Below are 18,823 nucleotides of genomic sequence, written 5' to 3' on the forward strand. Positions count from 1 at the left end.
TGATGTCCTGAGAGACATGCTGAACATCTTTGTTTTCGTTTACCTTGACGATATCCTGATTTTTTCACCGTCACTCCAGATTCATGTTCAGCACGTTCGACGTGTCCTCCAGCGCCTTTTAGAGAATTGTCTTTTTGTGAAGGCTGAGAAGTGCACTTTTCATGCCTCCTCCGTCACATTTCTCGGTTCTGTTATTTCCGCTGAAGGCATTAAGATGGATCCCGCTAAGGTCCAAGCTGTCATTGATTGGCCCGTCCCTAAGTCACGCGTCGAGCTGCAGCGCTTTCTCGGCTTCGCAAACTTCTATCGTCGTTTCATCCGTAATTTCGGTCAGGTGGCAGCTCCTCTCACAGCCCTTACTTCTGTCAAGACGTGCTTTAAGTGGTCCGTTTCCGCCCAGGGAGCTTTTGATCTCCTCAAGAATCGTTTTACATCCGCTCCTATCCTTGTTACACCTGACGTCTCTAGACAGTTCGTTGTCGAGGTTGACGCGTCAGAGGTGGGCGTGGGAGCCATTCTTTCTCAGCGCTCCCTCTCTGACGACAAGGTCCACCCATGCGCGTATTTTTCTCATCGCCTGTCGCCGTCGGAACGTAACTATGATGTGGGTAACCGCGAACTGCTCGCCATCCGGTTAGCCCTAGGCGAATGGCGACAGTGGTTGGAGGGGGCGACCGTTCCTTTTGTCGTTTGGACTGACCATAGGAACCTTGAGTACATCCGTTCTGCCAAACGACTTAATGCGCGTCAGGCGCGTTGGGCGCTGTTTTTCGCTCGTTTCGAGTTCGTGATTTCTTATCGTCCGGGCTCTAAGAACACCAAGCCTGATGCTTTGTCTCGTCTCTTCAGTTCTTCAGTAGCCTCCACTGACCCCGAGGGGATTCTCCCTGAGGGGCGTGTTGTCGGGTTGACTGTCTGGGGAATTGAGAGGCAGGTAAAACAAGCGCTCACTCACACTCCGTCGCCGCGCGCTTGTCCTAGGAACCTTCTTTTCGTTCCCGTTCCTACTCGTCTGGCCGTTCTTCAGTGGGCTCACTCTGCCAAGTTAGCCGGCCACCCTGGCGTTCGGGGTACGCTTGCTTCCATTCGCCAGCGTTTTTGGTGGCCCACCCGGGAGCATGACACGCGTCGTTTCGTGGCTGCTTGTTCGGTCTGCGCGCAGACTAAGTCCGGTAACTCTCCTCCTGCCGGCCGTCTCAGGCCGCTTCCTATTCCCTCTCGACCGTGGTCTCACATCGCCTTAGATTTTGTCACCGGACTGCCTTCGTCAGCGGGGAAGACTGTTATTCTTACGGTTGTCGATAGGTTCTCTAAGGCGGCTCATTTCATTCCCCTTGCTAAGCTTCCTTCTGCTAAAGAGACGGCACAAATCATCATCGAGAATGTTTTCAGAATTCATGGCCTTCCGTCAGACGTCGTTTCGGACAGAGGTCCGCAATTCACGTCTCAATTTTGGAGGGAGTTTTGCCGTTTGATTGGGGCTTCCGTCAGTCTCTCTTCCGGCTTTCACCCCCAGTCTAACGGTCAAGCAGAACGGGCCAATCAGACTATTGGTCGCATCTTACGCAGTCTTTCTTTTCGCAACCCTGCGTCTTGGTCAGAACAGCTCCCCTGGGCAGAATACGCCCACAACTCGCTTCCTTCGTCTGCGACCGGGCTATCTCCTTTTCAGAGTAGCCTCGGGTACCAGCCTCCGCTGTTCTCATCTCAGTTCGCCGAGTCCAGCGTCCCCTCCGCTCAGGCTTTTGTCCAACGTTGCGAGCGCACCTGGAAGAGGGTCAGGTCTGCACTTTGCCGTTATAGGGCGCAGACTGTGAGGGCTGCTAATAAGCGTAGAACTAAGAGTCCTAGATATTGTCGCGGTCAGAGAGTTTGGCTCTCCACTCAGAACCTTCCCCTTAAGACGGCTTCTCGCAAGTTGACCCCGCGGTTCATTGGTCCGTTCCGTATTTCTCGGGTCATTAATCCTGTCGCAGTTCGACTTCTTCTTCCGCGATACCTTCGTCGCATCCACCCGGTCTTCCATGTCTCCTGTATTAAGCCCGTTCTTCGCGCCCCCGCTCGTCTTCCCCCCCCCCCCCCCATCCTTGTCGAGGGCGCACCCATCTACAGGGTCCGCAGGATTTTGGACATGCGTCCTCGGGGCCGTGGTCACCAGTACCTTGTCGATTGGGAGGGGTACGGTCCTGAGGAGAGGAGTTGGGTTCCCTCTCGGGACGTGCTGGACCGTGCGCTGATCGAGGATTTCCTCCGTTGCCGCCAGGTTTCCTCCTCGAGTGCGCCAGGAGGCGCTCGGTGAGTGGGGGGGTACTGTCATGTTGTGTCTTGTCTCTGTCCTTTCCCTTCACCCTGTCTCCCTCTGCTGGTCGTTGTTAGGTTACCTTTTCTCCCCCGCTTTCTCCCAGCTGTTCCTTGTCTCCTCTAACTACCCATTCACCCCGTTTCCCACCTGTTCCCTTTTTCCCTCTGATTAGGTCCCTATATCTCTCTCTGTTTCTGTTCCTGTCCTTGTCGGATTCTTGTTTGTGTTTCATGCCTGAGCCAGACTATCGTCATGTTTGCTGTAACCTTGTCCTGTCCTGTCGGAATCTGCCGGTCTATCTGAGCCTACCTATGTTTGGTTATTAAAGAAGCTCTGTTTAAGTTAGTTCGCTTTTGGGTCCTCATTCACTCACCATAACATTTTTAACTAACTAACTAACTAACTAACTAACTAACTAACTAACTAAGATACTTTCTTTTTGAAGTGCTGAATAAAAATAATAGTAATTGTATTGTTAACAAATCATATCAAAAGTACAGTGAATATTGCATTTTGAAAAGCAGATACTCAGATTGAATACGCTTCCAAATTGAAGGAGTGATTTGGTGCAGTGAACAAGTGACTGTGAATTTGTTTGTTGTACTACTCAGTCAATTGAAAATGTACTTAGAGTTTAGATTTTTGTGCTTAGACTGTTGAAAATGTACCACATACTTGTGAAAATTGCACCAACGTGAAAAACTGTAATACGCACTTGAGTATGTGTGAAACAGAACAAATGATTATTGTTAATTAATATGAACCACTATACCTCATTCAGGATACAGGTCATACCACTAAACAAAGACTAATACTGTACATCGGCTCTAACCTCAATCAAAAATGTCAACAATGTAGCAAAATATGAATTGTGTTTGATACTGATGTATCACACATCTACTGTAAAATAGTGAAATAGAATTCCTAAAGAACACATGGGTTTACTATACAACATTCATACAGTACGGTATGACCTTGTCAACAGGCAACCACTGCAGGAGCCTGACAAAGCAACAGCATGTTGGAGCAATGGTGGAAGAGCTGCCGTTTTCATTCAGCACGTTCTGTGTCTTTTGGTGATGATGTCACACAACCTGCCTGGAATGCAGGTGAGAAAAAGATATGACGCATGAATAGGACACATATGTACCATATGGCTAAACAGAAAATGTAATGTTGCATAGACTTCCTGTCGCGATGTCTCAACCAAACATGAGCGGATCTTGAAGACTGTTAGTAACCAAACACATTCCACTACCAGAGGCAGTCACGTGCAAGCAGGCGCAGTGCGATTCGGACAAGTCCCCTCAGTCTGTGTCCCACTGACTGATCCTTCACACATAATAATCTCCATGGCAACCATAGAGGTTGCCCTAGCAACTGCCTCCTCACAGTCAGTCCTGCAGCATGATGGGAGCGAGGGAGGGAGGCGGCTGCTGCTTGGGTGACAATCTCAGAGACTAGGCAGGTGTCTCTGACCTTTTTCAAGGTCAATCCTCTCCTCTCCATTCCTTTCCTCTCCTCTCATCTGCTCTTCTCTCCTCTCCCTTGTTCTCCCCTCCCCTGTGTTCTCCTCTCTTCTTCCCTCCACTCTTCTCTGCTTCTCCTTATTTCTCTACTCCTCTTCTCTGCTCTACTCCCGTTTCCTCTCTATTCCCTTCTCTCTCTTACTCACCTCTTTTACTACCTTCCCTCCCACTCTCTCAACCTTCCCTCTCTCACTCACTCATTCCTTCCTACTTCTATTTTTAATTACTCTCTCTCTCTCATCCCTTATTCCAGTCCAACCAGGTATTAGTGACAGTTCGACACGGTTAGAACAGTCAGGTCTCTTTTCCTCCGTCAGAAGCCACTACAACAGTCAGATAGATAGATAGATAGATAGATAGATAGGTCATGATAATGCACCAGGTAGGTACTGTAGACTAGTTAGCCAGTCAAGCCCAGTGACACAGTTATGCTGCAGGATCAATCTCTCTCCATCTCTCTCTCCATCTCTTTGCTATATTGAGTCATAATCTGCCAACCAACACAACCCCAGTGCCAGGACACACAGACGCCACACCACGCTACCGTGCTTCCTCATATGGCCCCCTGACTGATGGAACACAAGATGCCGGGAGGAAGCTGTGAGAGACGCAAAGGGGCATCATCAACCCTCTGATAACTGACTAACATATGGACACCCAGGGAAATGTGACATGTATTGTAACAGGCAGGCTCTTCCTGCACTTCCTGTTTTTCACATTACAATAGCAGTTTACAGTAATGCTCTTTGATGACAGCATGGTGAATCAGCTTTCACAACCAACAATCCATTCAATTTCACTTTGTTTATCAAAGTACTGTATATATATTTTTTTGCTAATGGTAATGGTAAGGCTGTTGTTAGACTCTATCTTGTATCAAAACAAGAGTTGTCATATTGCAGCAGATTGCTAAAAACACTGCATGCTTAGAGATGGGGGGAGTGGATACAGCTAGCACATTTGGTTCCTTGGAAGTTGTGGGAGCGTAATTCTTTGTCTTCCTATTGGTTCTGGGAAGCCATAGGTTTCCTGACTGGTAATAAGTACTTTTTTTGTTTTTTACTTTCTTAGAACAGAAGTGAAAATTTTGCCTGTTCTGGGAATGTAAATGTTTAGGTTACAAGGAGGTTCTGAGAAGGTTTTTACTATGGTTCCCTGAAAGTTTTTCTGGGCGTTTTCATTAATCTTCTGAGAACAGAAATTATAGCTTATAGCTTATTCGTAATTAAATAACGTTCTGAGAACATGTTTCAATAAGACTTTTAATTACACTGCTAGCTTAGTTTTGGGTTAAGTGTTTTTAACTGTTTAGAAACAGTTCAAAATTGCACATACATTTATTTTGTTATTGTGGCACGGTGTCAGTGAAATTCTAACCTATGATCTTATACTATGTATACAAAAGTATGTGGACACCCCTTCAAATTAGTGAATTCGGCTATTTCAGCCACATCCGTTGCTGACAGGTATATAAAATCGAGCACACAGCCATGCAATCTCCATAGACAAACATTGACAGTAGAATGGCCTTGCTGAAAAGCTCAGTGACTTTCAATGTGACACCAGAGCTACCCTGGTCAACTATAAGTGCTATTATTGTGAAGTGGAAATGTCTAAGAGCAACAACGGCTCAGCTGCAAAATGGTAGGCGACACAAGCTCACAGAACGGGACTGCCAAGTGCTGAAGCGCGTAACTCGTAAGTATCATTGGACTCTGGAGCAGTGGAAACACGTTCTCTGGAGTGATGGATCATGCTTCATCATCTGGTAGTCCAACGGATTAATCTGGTTTTGGCGGATGCCAGGAGAACGTTACCTGCCAAATGCAAGGTGCCAACTGTAAAGTTTGGTGGAGGAGGAATAATGGTCTGGGGCTGTTTTTCATGGTCGGGTCTAGGCCCCTTAGTTCCAGTGAAGGGAAATCTTAACGCTACAGCATACAATGACATTCTAGACAATTCTGTGTTTCCAACTTTGTGCAAACTATTTGGGGAAGGCCCTTTCCTGTTTCAGCATGACAATGCCCCCGTGTACAAAGCGAGGTCCATACAGAAATGGTTTGTTGAGATCGACGTGGAACAAATTGACTGGCCTGCACAGAGTCATGACTTCAACCCAATCGAACACCTTTGGGATTAATTGGAACGCCGACTGCGAGCCAGGCCTGCCCGACCTCACTAATGCTCTTGTGGCTGAATGGAAGCATGTCCTCACAGCAATGTTCCAACATCTAGTGGAAAGCCTTCCCGTAAGAGTGGAGGCTGTTATAGCAGCACAGAGGGGACCAACTCCATATTAATGCCCATTATTTTGGAATGAGATGTTCGACGAGCAGGTGTCCATATACTTTTGGTCATGTAGTGTATGTTCTTTATCCATTGTATAAGTCTACTGTGCCACCAGGATGGTCTATTTTAGTCTATTCAAATAGACCCCATTTCAAAGGAAACAAGCACTCATTAGGATCAGGTGTGGCCAATTACTGGGCGCGGCCAACACACCTGAACACACTTAACAAGAGAGAGGATAGAGAGAGTTTTGTTGACGCTTTGAACGGAATGTATGTATTTTTAAATAACATTTGCAGAACATTCTTTGAACGTTATTAATGTTTTCTTGTGTTTTTTTATGTTAAGTTTTCTTAATGTATTGAGAACATGAATTTAATGTAACCATGAGGAAACCTGTAGAAAACGTTATGCTGAAGTACAGAAATTCCCACGTTGTTTCTTAACGTACTCTGAACTATTTGAGAATATTCCCCATGTTAAACCAGTTGGAGAACGTTCCTACAACATTACCAACATTTTTATTAAATCTAACCATGTTTGAACTTTTAGGACATTTTTGTGCTGAGAATGTTCCAATGCCAAGCAACTGTTGTGCAATATTCCCACAAAGTTGTGGGTAGGTTGTATGCAAAATAACGAGACAACCACACTCTCACCAAGCTCTAAGAAACATACGGTTCTGAGAACGTTATATGCTAGCTGGGTAAGATGTTGCTGCATGTATCTCAGTAAAGCACAGACAAGACAATGGTTCATGAGGGCTGAACCTGTGTGTGTGTGTGTGTGTGTGTGTGTGTGTGTGTGTGTGTGTGTGTGTGTGTGTGTGTGTGTGTGTGTGTGTGTGTGTGTGTGTGTGTGTGTGTGTGTGTGTGTGTGTCGAGGATGGAGATGGACATCTTGTGATAAAGCAGGCTACCTGTAACAATAGGACAATAAAGATTTTCTTAATAGGAATTTCTGTACGATTTTAAGGGAATATTGTCTGTGGTTTGAATGGAGGAAATTAGTCCCTAAGGTGAACAGTTTTGAGTTTCTATCTTCAGGTTGAAGTGTACTGCAGCTGAGGTTTAGTGCGCCCAGCACCACAGGCAGCATGACGACACATTACAGGGGGAGTTTAGGGTTAATAAACTCTGAAAACTCAATGCCTTTTCCCCTTCAGTGCCCACATGCATAAATAATGCATAGAATATGAAAACAGATTTGCTGAGGGAAAATATAAACACACAGTCTCTCAACATACATCCTGTTATGCCTGTCATCTTTAGGTCATGTCCTCCCTGTCCCAACTGGTCCCTGCAATCCGCACAGCTAAAACGCACACAACTGACATGGTTCTCTTTTCAACATGAAACTTCAACGGCTTAACAAAATCACACCTACTAAGTAGAATGGACAGATAACAGCCTAAATAATGCACAGAACAGCAAGGGTGGAAAAACAGTTCATCAAAACAGCTATCCAAGATGGCTGCCTATCTGTCTGGCCTGGTTCCCTTCCCCTCCCAGCCCTACTAGCCCTACCTGGTCCCACCATCCGATGAGCCAGGGTCTCGAGCAGGTCTCACAGAACAGGTCTACTAGAGGTGTCCTGCGCTCCGCTGCCATCCCAGACCCTTCCAGAACCCCTCCGGCAGCCGCACCTAGGTCCAGCTCCAGGTCTGGCCCTCCTCCCCTCCCCTGCAGCTGGCTGTAGCTGGTGGAAGAGCGGGGCAGCCGGTAGCCGCCTGGCACGGGCGAGGGGCAAGGGGACGGCGAGGCGGGGTCAATGGCCTCTACCACACCCATGCTTAGGGTGACGGGGGGCGAGGGGCGCTTTCCCAGACAGGAGGACCGGTAGTGGAGCGGGCTGGGGGTGGGGGCGCTGCAGGTGTCCCAGCAGCATGAGGAGGGATTCGTCGTCAGCGTGTGGGCAGCGTGTAGGCCGCAGCCGGCCAGGCCGGGACACTCCAGAGCGACAGCTTCCCCCCGCCGAGGGTGGGGGGGCGAGGGGTGGAGGGGGAGAAGGACAGGGTCCACTGGTGCTCACAGTCCGTCCCTACATGCAGTTGTCCTGGAAGCAGGCCACCCACCCAGTGCGTCCAGATATGGGCCCCAGTGTGAGGACGGTCCACAGATGAGGGTGCCCCGCAAACGGCAGGCCAGGAGCCCCCTGGATCCCCAAGCTCCAGAGACTACATCTCATCCCAGCTGGTGAGCAGAACTGACCCAAATCAAACAGCAGAGTGAGGAGAGGGGGAGGATAGGATGGGAGAAGATGGAGAGTGAGAGGGGGACTGTCTGAAGGGCAAAGAGAGGCAATGGAGGAGGAGAGGGAAGAGAGAAAAGCCAAGATGTTGTAATGAAAGATAGGTCAGACAGACTGACAGATGGAGATAAAAGAGGACAGAGGAGCTTAGAAGGATGGAGGGATGGAAAGACGGTGACGGTGACGACAGGGTGGGAAAGATGACCGTAGTATTGAGCGATGGGACAGAGGAAGAGGACAGAGAGTGACAGAGAGAAAGCGGGAGACAAATGACAATGGAGAGAGAAAGAGAAGGAAGGAGAGACAGAGAGAGAGAAATAGGGAGCCAGGCCTGTGATGTTGCTAGCAGACGGGTGGTCAGGCTACAGAATCACAGCGGAGCTCTCGGTGTGGGGAAAAACAGGCTCTCTCCTCGTCTCCCTGCGTTGCGTCTACTCTGCAAAGTGCCCCTCCCCCACAGCGCACCGGATCCAGGGGCCGGGCCCAGTCGTCCTCCTGCTGCATCAGCCCCGTATGTGCCTCAGTGATGATCCCAACACACACACAGTCCACAGTCCTCCTCCCAGTAGCTTCCCCCGCAGTATCCCAGTCACTCCATTGTGTCTCCCTGGGCTGGTTAAATTATGTCTGAGGTTGAAACTAATCCAAGAGCTTCAGGCTCCCCTTATTTTTCCTTCCTCTTTCCTTCCTCTTTCCTTCCTCTTTCCTTCCTCCGCCGTAGCAAAGCCCTGCTGCCTCCTGTGGCGCCGTCTCCCTGGATGCTGTAGACAGCCCTTGCAAGCTAATCAGCCAGACAGCATGCACTTGTGTGTGTGCGTGCAGCCTGAATGCGCATGTGCTGCAGACAGCATGTACGCCTGTCGGAAATGTGTGTGTGAGAGAGAGCGAGTATGAGGGAGGGTGTTCATATGTGTGTGTGCATGTTGGTGTGGTTTTGTGTGTATGTGTCTTTATGGCGCCTGTCTGCTCTTAAAGACCACAGCATTCTCTCTGCTTCTCTGTCAGCCAGGAGCACACACACACACACACACACACACACACTCCCCCCTCTCTCACTTTCGCTCTCTCGCCCTCTGTCTGTGTCTCAAACACAGGCATCCTTACACACATACAAATCCAAACTGCTGTCTTTTGCGTTCTGAAACAGTTGCAACATGCTACATTCCCCTCAGGGTGACAAGAAAAACAAGAATACCACACTGTCTCTTTTAGACACAACACTGTTGAAGGAACCTTGCCTCTTTTTCATTGGTCGCTTCCCAGACCACAAGCCTTGTGGTCAGAGTGGTGAGCCAATGAGTAAAAGGGAAGGGCAGACCCTGTTGTTCGATAGCAACCAAGGTTACAGCAGAGACATCAGCATCAGGACCCCTCCTCCCTCTTCTCCTGTGCTCTGTGTCTTCCCTTCCCACCCACAGACCCTCACCCTCACCCTCCCCTTCTCTCTCTCTCTCTCTCTCTCTCTCTCTCTCTCTCTCTCTCTCTCTCTCTCTCTCTCTCTCCCCGTCTCTCTCTCTCCATCCTACATTTTAAGCGGAACATCTTGCTGCAGCTCATGCATTCATGTGCACAAATACACATCCGCTACAAACACAGACTCTAAACTGCAGTATACAGTATACACATATCACCCATACCTTTGTACATATAGAGCATCTGACAAATCTTTTGGGCATTCTGTGTACATGCACACATACACTCCCTTCGGACTCAAAAGGACAATACACAAATCCCAAACATCACTGGGACTAACAGCTCCTGCGAGCCACAAGACTGTGATAGTCCACTGAGCTAAAAGCTAGACATTATCCTGGGGAGCTAACCCAAGTCATCACATGTCAGACAAGGTTACTCATCACGAGAGTGTGGCTGACCGATCCACCTCTGTTACATTAGCTTGGCCAGTCCACAGTCCACATTCACATAGTTCAGTTCCGCTAAATGCGAACAAGGCTCCCAGACATTAATGAAACATACAGTATGGGAGACTGATAATAGTATTGATATTTAGTTATGCACAGTTGGACTAGGAAACACAAATACGTTGAGGTTGTGGTAGAGGGCATAGGAGAGGGCCATGGATAGATGAAGAGGTGTAGTGTAGGGTTGTGGTGTGTGTAGGGTAGTGGCAGTGGTGGTGTAGGGTAGCGGTAGTGGTGGTGTAGGGTAGTGATAGTTGTGGTGTAGGGTAGTGGTAGTGGTGGTGTCGGGTAGTGGTAGTGTAGGGTAGTTGTGGTGGTGTAGGGTAGTGGTAGTGGTGGTGTAGTGTAGTGTTAGTGGTGGTAGTAGTGTATGGTAATGGTAGTGGGGTGGTAGTGGTAGGGTAGTGGTAGTGGTAGCAGTTGTGGTGTGTGTAGGGTAGTGGCAGTGGTAGTCTAGGGTAGTGTTAGTGGTGGTGGTAGTATATGGTAGTGGTAGTGGGGGTGGTGTGGTAGGGTAGTGGTAGTGGTGGTAGTGTAGGGTAGTGGTAGTGGTGGTGTAGGGTAGTGTTAGTGGTAGTGTATGGTAGTAGTAGTGGGGGTGGTGTGGTAGGGTAGGATAGTGGTAGTGGTAGTGGTAGTGTAGGATAGTGGTAGTGGTAGTGTATGGTAGTGGTAATTGTGGTGTAAACTAATGGTAGTGGTGGTGATGGTGGTGGTGGTGGTAGTGTAATGTAGTGGTAATTGTGGTGTAAACTAGTGGTAGTGGTGGTGGTAGTGTATGGTAGTGGTAGTGGTAGGGTAGTGGCAGTGTAGGGTAGTGGTGGTTTAGGGTAGTGGTGGTGGTAGTGTAGGGTAGTGGTGGTGGTAGTGTATGGTAGTGGTAATTGTGGTGTAAACTAGTGGTAGTGTAGGGTAGTGGTAGTGTAGGGTAGTGGTGGTGGTAGTGTAAAGTAGTGGTAATTGTGGTGTAAACTAGTGGTAGTGGTGGTGTAGGGTAGTGTTAGTGGTGGTAGTGTATGGTAGTGGTAGTGGTAGGGTAGTGGCAGTGTAGGGTAGTGGTGGTTTAGGGTAGTGGTGGTGGTAGTGTATGGTAGTGGTAATTGTGGTGTAAACTAGTGGTAGTGGTGGTGGTAGTTGTGGTGGTGTATGGTGGTGTTAATGGTAGTGTATGGTAGTGGTAGTGGGGGTGGTGTGGTAGGGTAGGGTAGTGGTAGTGGTAGTGGTAGTGTAGGATAGTGGTAGTGGTAGTGTATGGTAGTGGCAATTGTGGTGTAAACTAATGGTAGTGGTGGTGATGGTGGTGGTGGTGGTAGTGTAAAGTAGTGGTAATTGTGGTGTAAACTAGTGTTAGTGGTGGTGGTAGTGTATGGTAGTGGTAGTGGTAGGGTAGTGGCAGTGTAGGGTAGTGGTGGTTTAGGGTAGTGGTGGTGGTAGTGTAGGGTAGAGGTAGTGGTAGTGGTGGTGTAGGGTAGTGTTAGTGGGGGTGGTAGTGTATGGTAGTGGTAGTGGGGGTGGTAGTGGTAGGGTAGTGGCAGTGGCAGTGTAGGGTAGTGGTGGTTTAGGGTAGTGGTGGTGGTAGTGTAGGGTAGAGGTAGTGTAGGGTAGTGGTGGTGGTAGTGTATGGTATTGGTAATTGTGGTGTAAACTAGTGGTAGTGGTGGTGGTAGTTGTGGTGGTGTATGGTGGTGGTAGTGGTGGTGTAGGGTAGTGTTAGTGGTAGTGGGGGTGGTGTGGTAGGGTAGTGGTAGTGGTAGTGGTAGTGTATGGTAGTGGTAATTGTGGTGTAAACTAATGGTAGTGGTGGTGATGGTGGTGGTGGTGGTGGTAGTGTAAAGTAGTGGTAATTGTGGTGTAAACTAGTGGTAGTGGTGGTGTAGGGTAGTGTTAGTGGTGGTGGTAGTGTATGGTAGTGGTAGTGGTAGGGTAGTGGCAGTGTAGGGTAGTGGTGGTTTAGGGTAGTGGTGGTGGTAGTGTAGGGTAGAGGTAGTGGTAGTGGTGGTGTAGGGTAGTGTTAGTGGGGGTGGTAGTGTATGGTAGTGGTAGTGGGGGTGGTAGTGGTAGGGTAGTGGCAGTGGTAGTGTAGGGTAGTGGTGGTTTAGGGTAGTGGTGGTGGTAGTGTGTGGTAGTGGTAATTGTGGTGTAAACTAGTGGTAGTGGTGGTGGTAGTTGTGGTGGTGTATGGTGGTGGTAGTGGCGGTGTGGGTAGACATATTGGTTGTGTAGGGTAGTGGTGGTGGTGGTGTAGGGTAGTGATAGTGGTAGAGGTGGTGTAGGGTAGTGATAGTGGTAGAGGTGGTGTAGGGTAGTGACAGTGGTAGAGGTGGTGTAGGGTAGTGATAGTGGTAGAGGTGGTGTAGGGTAGTGACAGTGGCGGTGTGGGTTGACATAGTGGTGATGTAGGGTAATGGTAGTGGTAGAGGTGGTGTAGGGTAGTGGTAGTGGTGGTGTGGGTAGACATAGTGGTGGTGTAGGGTAATGTTAGTGGTGGTGTAGGGTGGTGGTCGTGGTGGTGGTAGTGTAGGGTAGTGGTGGTGGTAGAGGTAGTGGTGGTGTAGGGTAGTGGTAGTGGTGGTGTAGGATAGTGGTCATGGTGGTGCGGGCTAGTGGTAGTGGTGGTGTAGGGTAGTGGTGGTGGTAGAGGTAGTGGTGGTGGTAGTGGTGGTGTAGGGTAGTGGTAGTGGTGGTGTAGGATAGTGGTAGTGGTGGTGTAGGGTAGTGGTGGTGGTAAAGGTAGTGGTAGTGTAGTGGTAGTGGTGGTGGTAGTGTAGGGTAATGGTAGTGGAAGTGGTAGTGGTAGTGTAGGGTAGTGGTAGTGGTAGTGGTAGTGTAGGGTAGTGGTAGTGGTAGTGGTAGTGGTAGTGTTGGTGTGTGCTAGTGGTAGTGGTAGTGGTGGTGGTAGTGGTAGTGGTAGTGGTAGTGTAGGGTAGTGGTAGTGGTAGAGGTAGTGGTGGTGTAGGGTAGTGGTAGTGGTAGAGGTAGTGGAGTGTAGGGTAGTGGTAGTGGTGGTGTAGTGGTAGTGGTAGTGGTGGTGTAGGGTAGTGGTAGTGGTGGTGTAGGGTAGTGGTAGTGGTGGCGTAGGGTAGTGGTGGTGTAGGGTAGTGGTAGTGGTGGTGTAGGGTAGTGGTGGTTTAAGGTAGTGGTAGTGGTGGCGTAGGGTGGTGGTGGTGTAGGGTAGTGGTAGTGGCGGTGTAGGGTAGTGGTGGTTTAAGGTAGTGGTAGTGGTGGTGTAGGGTAGTGTTGGTGGTAGAGGTAGTGGTGGTGTTGGGTAGTGGTAGTGGTAGTGTAAGGTTGTGGTAGTGTGGGCTAGTGGTTGTGTAGGGTAGTGGTAGTGTAAGGTTGTGTAAGGTTGTGGTGGTGTAGGGTAGTGGTAGTGGTAGTGTAAGGTTGTGGTGGTGTAGGGTAGTGGTAGTGGTGGTGGTAGTGGTTGTGTATGGTAGTGGTAGTATCTGTGTAGGGTACTGGTAGTGGTAGTGGTGGTGGTGGTAGTGGTAGTGTAGGGTAGTGGTAGTGGTTGTGCAAGGTAGTGGTAGTAGTAGTGGTGGTAGTGGTGGTGGTGTAGGGTAGTGGTAGTGGTTGTGTAGGGTAGTGGTAGTGGTAGTAGTAGTGGTGGTGGTAGTGCTTGTGTAGGGTAGTGGTAGTAGCTGTGTAGGGTACTGGTAGTGGTAGTGGTAGTGTAGGGTAGTGGTGGTATGGGATAGTGGTAGTGATGGTGTAGGGTAATGGAGGTGGTAGAAGTGGTGGTGGTGGTAGTGGTAGTGGTAGAGGTGGTGTAGGGTAGTGATAGTGGTAGAGGTGGTGTAGGGTAGTGACAGTGGCGGTGTGGGTTGACATAGTGGTGATGTAGGGTAATGGTAGTGGTAGTGGTGGTGTAGGGTAGTGGTAGTGGTGGTGTGGGTAGACATAGTGGTGGTGTAGGGTAATGTTAGTGGTGGTGTAGGGTGGTGGTCGTGGTGGTGGTAGTGTAGGGTAGTGGTGGTGGTAGAGGTAGTGGTGGTGTAGGGTAGTGGTAGTGGTGGTGTAGGATAGTGGTCATGGTGGTGCGGGCTAGTGGTAGTGGTGGTGTAGGGTAGTGGTGGTGGTAGAGGTAGTGGTGGTGGTAGTGGTGGTGTAGGGTAGTGGTAGTGGTGGTGTAGGATAGTGGTAGTGGTGGTGTAGGGTAGTGGTGGTGGTAAAGGTAGTGGTAGTGTAGTGGTAGTGGTGGTGGTAGTGTAGGGTAATGGTAGTGGAAGTGGTAGTGGTAGTGTAGGGTAGTGGTAGTGGTAGTGGTAGTGTAGGGTAGTGGTAGTGGTAGTGGTAGTGGTAGTGTTGGTGTGTGCTAGTGGTAGTGGTAGTGGTGGTGGTAGTGGTAGTGGTAGTGGTAGTGTAGGGTAGTGGTAGTGGTAGAGGTAGTGGAGTGTAGGGTAGTGGTAGTGGTGGTGTAGGGTAGTGGTAGTGGTGGTGTAGGGTAGTGGTAGTGGTGGTGTAGGGTAGTGGTAGTGGTGGCGTAGGGTAGTGGTGGTGTAGGGTAGTGGTAGTGGTGGTGTAGGGTAGTGGTGGTTTAAGGTAGTGGTAGTGGTGGCGTAGGGTGGTGGTGGTGTAGGGTAGTGGTAGTGGCGGTGTAGGGTAGTGGTGGTTTAAGGTAGTGGTAGTGGTGGTGTAGGGTAGTGTTGGTGGTAGAGGTAGTGGTGGTGTTGGGTAGTGGTAGTGGTAGTGTAAGGTTGTGGTAGTGTGGGCTAGTGGTTGTGTAGGGTAGTGGTAGTGTAGGGTAGTGGTAGTGTAAGGTTGTGTAAGGTTGTGGTGGTGTAGGGTAGTGGTAGTGGTAGTGTAAGGTTGTGGTGGTGTAGGGTAGTGGTAGTGGTGGTGGTAGTGGTTGTGTATGGTAGTGGTAGTATCTGTGTAGGGTACTGGTAGTGGTAGTGGTGGTGGTGGTAGTGGTAGTGTAGGGTAGTGGTAGTGGTTGTGCAAGGTAGTGGTAGTAGTAGTGGTGGTAGTGGTGGTGGTGTAGGGTAGTGGTAGTGGTTGTGTAGGGTAGTGGTAGTGGTAGTAGTAGTGGTGGTGGTAGTGCTTGTGTAGGGTAGTGGTAGTAGCTGTGTAGGGTACTGGTAGTGGTAGTGGTAGTGTAGGGTAGTGGTGGTATGGGATAGTGGTAGTGATGGTGTAGGGTAATGGAGGTGGTAGAAGTGGTGGTGGTGGTAGTGGTAGTGTTAGTGGTGGTGCGGGCTAGTGGTAGTGGTAGTAGTAGTGGTGGTTGTGGTAGTGGTGGTGTAGGGTAGTGGTAGTGGTTGTGTAGGGTAGTGGTAGTAGTAGTGGTAGTGTTAGTGGTTGTGTAGGGTAGTGGTAGTAGCTGTGTAGGGTACTGGTAGTGGTAGTGGTAGTGGTAGTAGTAGTAGTAGTGGTGGTAGTGGTGGTGTAGGGTAGTGGTAGTGGTTGTGTAAGGTAGTGGTAGTAGTAGTGGTGGTGGTAGTGGTTGTGTAGGGTAGAGGTAGAGGTAGTGGCTGTGTAGGGTGCTGGTAGTGGTAGTGGTAGTGTAGGGTAGTGGTAGTGGTGGTACGGGATAGTGGTAGTGGTACTGGTAGTAGTAGTGGTGGTGGTGGTAGTGGTGGTGTAGGGTAGTGGTAGTGGTTGTGTAAGGTAGTGGTAGTAGTAGTGGTGGTGGTAGTGGTTGTGTAGGGTAGAGGTAGAGGTAGTAGCTGTGTAGGGTGCTGGTAGTGGTAGTGGTAGTGGTGGTGGTGGTAGTGGTGGTGTAGGGTAGTGGTAGTGGTTGTGTAAGGTAGTGGTAGTAGTAGTGGTGGTAGTAGTGGTGGTGTAGGGTAGTGGTAGTGGTTGTGTAGGGCAGTGTTAGTAGTAGTGGTGGTGGTAGTGCTTGTGTAGGGTAGTGGTAGTAGCTGTGTAGGGTACTGGTAGTGGTAGTGTAGAGTAGTGGTAGTGATGGTACGGACTAGTGGTAGTGATGGTGTAGGGTAATGGTAGTGGTAGAGGTAGTGGAGTGTAGGGTAGTGGTAGTGGTGGTGTAGGGTAATAGTAGTGGTAGAGGTAGTGGAGTGTAAGGTAGTGGTAGTGGTGGTGTAGGGTAGTGGTAGTGGTGGTGTAGGATAGTGGTAGTGGTGGTGTAGGGTAGTGGTAGTGGTGGTGTAGGGTAGTGGTGGTGGTAAAGGTAATGGTAGAGGTAGTGGTAGTGTAGGGTAGTGGTAGTGGTAGAGGTAGTGTAGGGTAGTGGTAGTGGTAGTGGTAGTGGTAGTGTAGGGTAGAGGTAGTGGTAGTGGTAGTGGTAGTGGTAGAGGTAGTGGTAGTGTAGGGTAGTGGTAGTGGTAGTGGTAGAGGTACTGGTAGTGTAGGGTAGTGGTAGAGGTAGTGGTAGTGGTAGTGTAGGGTAGTGGTAGTGGTAGTGGTAGTGGTAGTGTAGGGTAGAGGTAGTGGTAGTGGTAGTGGTAGTGGTAGAGGTAGTGTAGGGTAGTGGTAGTGTAGGGTAGTGGTAGTGCTAGTGGTAGTGGTAGTGTAGGGTAGTGGTAGTGGTGGTATGGGATAGTGGTAGTGATGGTGTAGGGTAATGGAAGTGGTAGAAGTGGTGGTGGTGGTAGTGGTGGTGTAGGGTAGTGGTAGTGGTTGTGTAGGGCAGTGGTAGTAGCTGTGTAGGGTGCTTGTAGTGGTAGTGGTAGTGGTGGTGGTGGTAGTGGTGGTGTAGGGTAGTGGTAGTGGTTGTGTAAGGTAGTGGTAGTAGTAGTGGTGGTGTAGGGCAGTGGTAGTAGTAGTGGTAGTGGTAGTGCTTGTGTAGGGTAGTGGTAGTAGCTGTGTAGGGTACTGGTAGTGGTAGTGTAGAGTAGTGGTAGTGATGGTACGGACTATTGGTAGTGATGGTGTAGGGTAATGGAGGTGGTAGAAGTGGTGGTACCTTGTTGGAGGCCATGTCACCGACGCTGCGGTGGGTCTGGATGGTCTCCAGCTGGTCCAGACACCAGTCTAACTCAGCCAGAGTCTCCCTTGCCATCTGCTGGTACGTCTCATCTACACACATACACAGGAGAGAAGAGGGTGGCATTAATGTGCTGTGTGTATTATTATAACCGGTATGATCTCAGCATTGATATAATATAGTGTATCATAATATAATGGTCTGTGTATCAGTCATATTCTCTGCATCTGTTCTCTTGAACTGTATCAGTCAAATTGCTACATTTGTCATTTCTTAGAATTGTTCAGTTGAGACTCCAGATTGACACTTATTATTCAAATCATCTGCGGAATTAAATGCAGCCCATTATTGAGAAAGCCACAGGCCATGGTACTGCAAATTATTCTATTAATATCGGTGCATTTCTTTATGAGTTTTTGGAAGCTTGAGTGCACACTACCAAAACACTGTGAGTTGTGTGGGAGAGTGTTCCCAATCAGTAGACTAAAGTTCATTTTAGCAGGAAACCTACCAGAGAGTGTTGCCTGGGGAACAGTGGGTTGGCTTGTCACTGGTGACCTCCTGTGGACAAATAGATCATTACATCATCATAGGAAATGATAAAGCGTGCTCTCTAGTGGACTCTAAGAACATTACGGTTGTATTGGGCATGAATTGTGTAGCGTAACAACATAACACTGGAAATAGATAAGCAAACATATTTAACCTCATCTGTATTATGGACAATAACATTTGTGAGGAATCATAAACTATTTGCATAGATCTACATCGCAGTCTTTTGAAATATTGTTGTAGCCAACAATATTAAAAACAATGCCTCCTCTAAGAGAGGCTCTCTCAGCTGTCTCTTTCTCTACATGGAGGTTCAACTTGCAGTCTAGTGAGGGAGGATTCTGTTTGGAGCTGAGAGCATCATGCTCACTAATTATGGCTCTAGATAATTCCACGGTGCATTGTTACTGCTCATATTGACGTACTGCTAAAAAGTCTGCCAACTCATGCTCTGCCTGTTTCTTGCATTACAAAGGAGGATATATTTAGCATTATTGACCACTTCTATCCTTGTGAATAACCAGTCAGTCAGGTAGTCAGGCAGTCAGTCTGTCTGTCAGTCTGTCAGAGAGTCAGCCAGTCGGGCAGTCTTTCAGTCAGTCTTCCACTGGGGACATGATGATCTCAGCAGAACACGATAAAGACACAACGTGAGGAGAGTATTGCCACATTATACCCTACTGATATGACACAGTTCTGACAAAATAGAAGGAAGAAATGTGATATTTACTAAAACTACATATGAAGAGCTTAATTCAAAAACAGTAAATATCAATTTTCAGAAATGTTGGTAAATTCACTGTTATTGTTTAACGAAATAATGAACAGATTGGTGTTTTTTCACTATCTAATCATGGCATTTGGTTGTTCAATGACAGACATGTATTTGTTTAAATCGATCACTTGGTCGTTTCATTTCAGAGAGACAAATAATAATGTATTTTCTTTGCAAAATGCTGTATATCCGCATCATTCTCAGAGAAATAAGGGAGTACTGTTAGGTTTTACACAGTCAAATGTAACAAATAACTACCCGTTTTTATAACGAAATGTACCAATGATACATTTCTGACATCAATATAATAAAAAA

At 48.5% G+C, this 18,823-nt stretch overlaps 1 protein-coding gene across 3 annotated transcripts in view; it reads right to left on the reverse strand.

The window, feature by feature from the left end:
• Positions 1–18,823, reverse strand: part of LOC110486363 (3',5'-cyclic-AMP phosphodiesterase 4C) — a 97,938-nt gene that overhangs the window by 13,952 nt on the left and 65,163 nt on the right. For 2 of the 3 annotated variants that reach the window (XM_090196459.1, XM_021557895.3), the window contains exons 5-6: positions 17,693–17,742; positions 17,161–17,273 (exon numbers count right to left, since the gene is read on the reverse strand). In XM_090196459.1, the coding sequence (XP_090052585.1) occupies positions 17,161–17,273; positions 17,693–17,742 (163 nt within the window). Of the gene's footprint in view, positions 1–7,646; positions 9,263–17,160; positions 17,274–17,692; positions 17,743–18,823 lie in introns of those variants that run through there. The other variant, XM_021557896.3, reaches the window with a different exon arrangement.

The sequence above is a fragment of the Oncorhynchus mykiss genome, chromosome 13 (genome assembly GCF_057628025.1).
Source record: "Oncorhynchus mykiss isolate SJ-2025 chromosome 13, ASM5762802v1, whole genome shotgun sequence".
Lineage (NCBI taxonomy): Eukaryota > Metazoa > Chordata > Actinopteri > Salmoniformes > Salmonidae > Oncorhynchus > Oncorhynchus mykiss.